The sequence below is a fragment of the Aristolochia californica genome, unplaced genomic scaffold (assembly GCF_029961685.1).
Source record: "Aristolochia californica isolate CCGP_79_NKW_82.1479 unplaced genomic scaffold, dmAriCali1.0.hap1 SCAF_8, whole genome shotgun sequence".
NCBI classification, from domain to species: domain Eukaryota; kingdom Viridiplantae; phylum Streptophyta; class Magnoliopsida; order Piperales; family Aristolochiaceae; genus Aristolochia; species Aristolochia californica.
In genome coordinates, this window is record NW_027182279.1 from 5,914,448 (window position 1) to 5,919,598 (window position 5,151).

The following is a 5,151-nucleotide window of genomic DNA, read 5'->3' on the forward strand; positions in this document are numbered from 1 at the left end:
AATTCATACTGTGAGGATACATGAACCCAACATATGCCCACCCCTAGGCCACATCATGTCCGTCTAATATTCCAAAAAGAGACAAATAAAATCATAGTCTAGTTAAAAAAATAATAAGATCATAATAAAAAAGGCCCATAAAGTGAGATGTGTATTTAAGGGTGGCTTCGAACCGTGTCGGATCTGTTCAATTCGGTATACCTAGATCTCGAGCCGAGTTTGAGATACGGGATTAACTCGTTTAAATTAACGAGCCGAGCTCAACCAAATCAAGGTTCGACTCGAAAGCTTGTGAGTTGGCTCGTTAATTTAATAAGCGGCGCGGGAGTTGGGATTGGAGAGCGGGACCAAGAGCTGGAGTGCTGAGCGGAGCGGGAGCCAGAGCAAGCGGGGGAAATTCTTCCTCCCCTCGTCACCGTTGAGCCCCTCCTGTCCGCTATTGTGGCCACCTCTGTCGCTATCGACAACCACCTTCTTCCTTTCCGTCGCCGCCGATTATGTGGCCAACGCTCAATTTCTTCCCCCTCATTTGCCTTCGCCTTTGTTTCCGTCACAACCGTTATCCCCGACGAAAGTTCTTCGCCAGCGCCGCTGAAAGTTTTTTCCTCCGCGTCGTTCTTCGTCCTCTGTGGAAACCAGAGGACCTAAGTTAGAAGGGAAAAATCACCCCCCTCTCCAAACGAGAAAATGATTTTGCACATGCGAGATCATAAACAAGTGAAAAAAATAATAAAAAATTCTAGGACTATGAAAAAAAAAATTAGTAGAAAATAAGTTTCTAGGAACTATTAGAGCCTCATATTGTTTTTTGAAATATTTTTATAATTGGAAATTCTTACTAAAAAATCATATAATTTTCTAAGTAAGATTTTCCAGCAAAAACTGTATAGAAATTTTTTGAATAAGTATTTGATAGTTGATGTTGTAATACTTTTAGCATGAGGCAATTTTAATAGCAATTTTGTGTTTGACATTTTATTTGATTAAAAAGTAATCTATAAGTATAGTAATATATTAGATTAATTATTATTTTTTCTTATTTCCCTAGAAGAGGCAATAAGAGGTCCATTTAACTTTCCTAAGAAAATTTTAAAATATTTCTTGTAATTTTCTAGTAAGTCACTAATAGTAGTAGAATTTTTTTAAAGGGTTTTTTTTTTGGAAATATGTATCATAGGAAAAATATTTCTAGTTTTTCCTAGAATATAAATTTTCAACCAGGGGCACTAAGGAGACCATAGTAAATTTATGGCCAGATTCAAAAATTACAAAATGAGCTAGACAATATTTAGAGTAAAAAAGATTAATATTAGTGTATTCTAATCCATTATTGAGATTCAATCCCAAACCTCCCCTGTTATTCTTTTTATAAAATGTATGCATAATTTTATATATAATTTATTTGACATATATTTTATGTAGAGTATTAAATATAGGTTAAGCTCGAACTAGGCTAGAAATCGAGCTTGAACTCGGTTAAAATTATTAGGTTCGAGCTCGATTACAATTTTAGGCTAGAGGCTACGGTCGGCTCGAGCTTGAGTTTGAAATATTTAAATCAAACTCGGCTCGAACATAGGAAGGTTTGGGCTTAGCTCAATTCGATGTCACCCTTATGCCCAATTTTTAGTAGAGGTCATACCCAATTTTATTTAGAGGTCATGCCCAATTTTATGTAAAATGTATGCTCAATTTTTCAAAATGCATGCATAATTTTATATGCAATTTATTTAAAATGTATTTTTTGAAAAATTTTAAATATATGTTAGAGCTCGAACTCGAGACATGATTTTTTGAAAAGTTATAAATGAATGTTGAAGTTCGAGCTTGGCTCGAACTCAGTTAAAATTATTGGGCTCAAGCTCGATAACAATTTTAGGCTCGAGGCTAGGCTCAGCTCGAACTCGAATTCGAAATATTTAAATCAAACTCAGCTCGAACATAGACAGGTTCGCGCTCGGGTCGATGCCACCCCTATGTGTATTAGATGGAAAACTATAATATTCCACGGTAAAACTAACACCATACCAAGTTGAAAGCAACTTCCAATATATACGTATTACATAAACATAACTTAAACCCCCCACTAATCATCACGATTAATGAAGTCCACCACTCTCTTCAGCATCTCTCTCGCGTTCTCGCAGTCGGGATTGAAGAGATGGAACACATGACCCTCTTCTTTGGTCTCCAAAATCTCCACCGTCCCTTTGTACCCGCTAGATGCCAACCTATCGTGGTACATCCGCCCCCACACCGTCAGAAAGTCCCTCTCTGCCAGGCACACTAGCACACGCTTCCCAGCGAGCCACGCTAGCCTGCTATGCTCTACCGCAAGTGGGTTTGTGTATAAGTTATCGCTAACCGTTGAATTCGGACACACCAACTTCCAAAACGTCTTCATCCAGGCCCCGGCCACATCTTCCGGTTCATCTTTCGGTTCATTTTCATGGGTGCCCCAGAAGAAAGGATGAATTAAGATGGATCCCACGACTTCGACGACCCCGGCCTTCAACGCCCCTTCCTCGCCGGCGCGGATAGCCAGGTCGTGGATTATATTACCGCCGGCACTATCTCCGGCCATGAATATCTTTTTGAAGTCGCCGTGGTCAGTGAGCCAGTGCTCCGGTCCGCCACCTTCGGCGTGGGAGGCGACCCACTGGAGAGCTGACCATGAGTCTTCATATGCAGCGGGAAGTGGGTGCTCCGGTGCGAGGCGGTAGTGAACGGAGACAGCGACGACGTTAGCCGCAGCAGCGAGGGAACCAACATAGTCGTGGTAGGTGGGTGAGAAGGGCGTTTCGATGACGAATCCCCCGCCATGGATGTACAACAGAACGGGGAGTTTCTTACCCGAGTCGACGACCTTGGGGAGGAAGAGACGAGCAGAGACGTCTGGCGAGATGGTGACGTCCTTGGAAGAGACGCCGGACGGAGAATCACCAGATGCGGGGACGACGTCGTTGCCTTTGAGACGCTCAACGCGGCCGGACTTGTAGATTCGAACTAAAGAAGGCAACTCCAGGGAGACCTCGGTGTCTTCAGCTCCTTCCATGTTCAGTGATACAGATAAGGAGGAAAAACCGAAGAGAAGAAACACAGTGATAATAATGGCAGATGGAAACATATTTATAATAACACTCTTATGGATTTTTCTTTGTTTTTTTTTCCCACTCTTAGCTTTCTTCTCTGTCACTTTCTCCTCGAGAAATCGCTGGCCGGAGCACTTCTCTGTCACTTTCTACTCGAGAAATCACTTTCCCACTCTTAGGCCTGTTAGTGCCCTCTTAATTTCACTTATGTTTGGTAAAATGTGCTAAAACCCGTTAGTGCCCTATGTAAGATGGGAGGGGAGGCAAAGTAAATTACAAATGTAATATACTTTCCCTTGTTTTAGGCATAACGCGAAGGAAAGTGAATTCAAAGGGTCGAACTCTGAATTCACTTTCCCTCTATCAATTACATCAGGTTGTCAGGAGGGCTTTCGAATGAAAGGTTTTTGGAGAAATTTTTTTTTGACTCATCTCTCGCTCGTGACCTTCGGCGATTTCAATCGCCCCCTCTGCAACCTCTCCCCGGCGTTCGCTGACTCTCTTCCTCTCTCTGTCCCCAGCACCGATGACCTTTGACAACTTCTCTCCCCTCTCTGCAAGTTCTCGAGCTTGATTTGAAAGAAACTAGGGTAAACCCTTTTTCCTAGAAATTGATGGTTATTCTTCTTAATTTTTCAGAATCGTTTATCCACTTCTCATTTTAATTTTTGGCTCTATTTTCGGAATCATTCATCCGCCTCTGTAACCTCTCTCACTGGATTGAACTGTTCTGTTTAGTTAGCTCGAGTCTGAGAGGTGGAGACCTAACGTCTTTAATAGGTTGACACAAGTGGGCGGTTGGCTGTGAAATTAAATTATTGTTTTGGATCAAACTGTGAGAAGCACTCTGTTAGTAGTATGATTATGCTTTCACGGATGAAAGACCCTGCAGAGTAAGGATACATGCAAACCGTGGAATCGTTTCTTGGCTTTATGGCTGAACATATTAAGTGGGTATGTACGTTTAATACATGTAATTGGGTCTCTTTATTAAAAATCCCACTTTCGCTTTGAGAGATTAATCTTAAATTTTATCCAACTATTGCAAACGAAATCTGTCAGTTTTAAGTCCTTGAAACTCTTTAGAGCTGGGTGTTGAAGCTTGTAATTGTTGTCCCATAAGAAAGCTATTTCTGAGATCACTCATGTTTCACCTCTCTGCTCCGTGATGCTCTTGTTCCTACATGTTAACTCCAATTTATGTTTCTATGTTTATACTATGTATGTCTCTCTATGTCATCACCTGCTTGTGTATTGAGAGTCCTGATTTTGTTTCTCTAGTTTTTTTAATTTTATTTCTCTATTCCTATTTTGCTATGTATGATAGTGTCCTTTGGAAATCAAGAGCAATAAGGAGAATCAGATTACATATAAAATATATAAATAAACCTCTAAGATGATTACATCCAGGTCGCCATTGCTCTAAGTTAACTATACTTTCAGTTATGTTCAAGATAAACATATTCTTGGATAGGTATCTTGTACAAGACTGATATTGTTCCTCCTCTTGAGTATCAGCTAAAGGTGTAATATTGAGTGTACGAGCTGGTGAAGTTCAACCCTTTTTTTTTTTTGTAGGGGGGTGAAGTTTCTCTCACTGGATTCGATAAAAATTAGGGTTCGTTTTCTTGGTTCAGAATCATTCTTCTTGATTTTGCCCCTCTTGTCAGCTTTCTTATGTGAAGAAATTTTGATGATAAGTGACAAACTTCATATACAGAGTTCATCTGGCTATGGTTCTTCATTATTTTGAAGTAGTGAGACCTAAATATGTGTTCATTTTTTTTAAAGACCTACATCTGTGTAAGAGTAGATATGGTGTTGTCCAATTCCTGGTAGAACTCTATGTCCTTGTGACGTTTTTATTTTATTTTATTACCTCTGTGTTATTTCTTGCCCTTGTTGTGAGCTTTCCATTGTTTTGTGTTCCTTTAAACAAAATGTTATGTCATCATTTCCAAAAGAAGAAAAAGGAAAAACTTAGTAAGAAGTTGACATTACTTAAGAGTTCTAGTTAGATGCAAAGACATAGATGATGGAAATTTATCTAAGTGAAGAG

At 40.0% G+C, this 5,151-nt stretch overlaps 1 protein-coding gene across 1 annotated transcript; it reads right to left on the reverse strand.

Annotated features, from left to right (window-relative positions):
• Positions 1-269: 269 nt before the first annotated feature.
• Positions 270-3,055, reverse strand: LOC137938219 (probable carboxylesterase 7). Its single transcript, XM_068783210.1, has 3 exons — positions 2,098-3,055; positions 2,029-2,042; positions 270-626 (listed from the first exon to the last, which is right to left on the reverse strand). The coding sequence occupies exons 1-3, from the start codon at positions 3,053-3,055 to the stop codon at positions 270-272; spliced, it is 1,329 nt and encodes a 442-aa protein (XP_068639311.1).
• Positions 3,056-5,151: the final 2,096 nt, after the last annotated feature.

Excerpts from the sequence above, each read along its gene's own strand:
- LOC137938219 (XM_068783210.1), bottom strand. The coding sequence starts at position 3,055 with ATGGAAGGAGCTGAAGACACCGAGGTCTCCCTGGAGTTGCCTTCTTTA.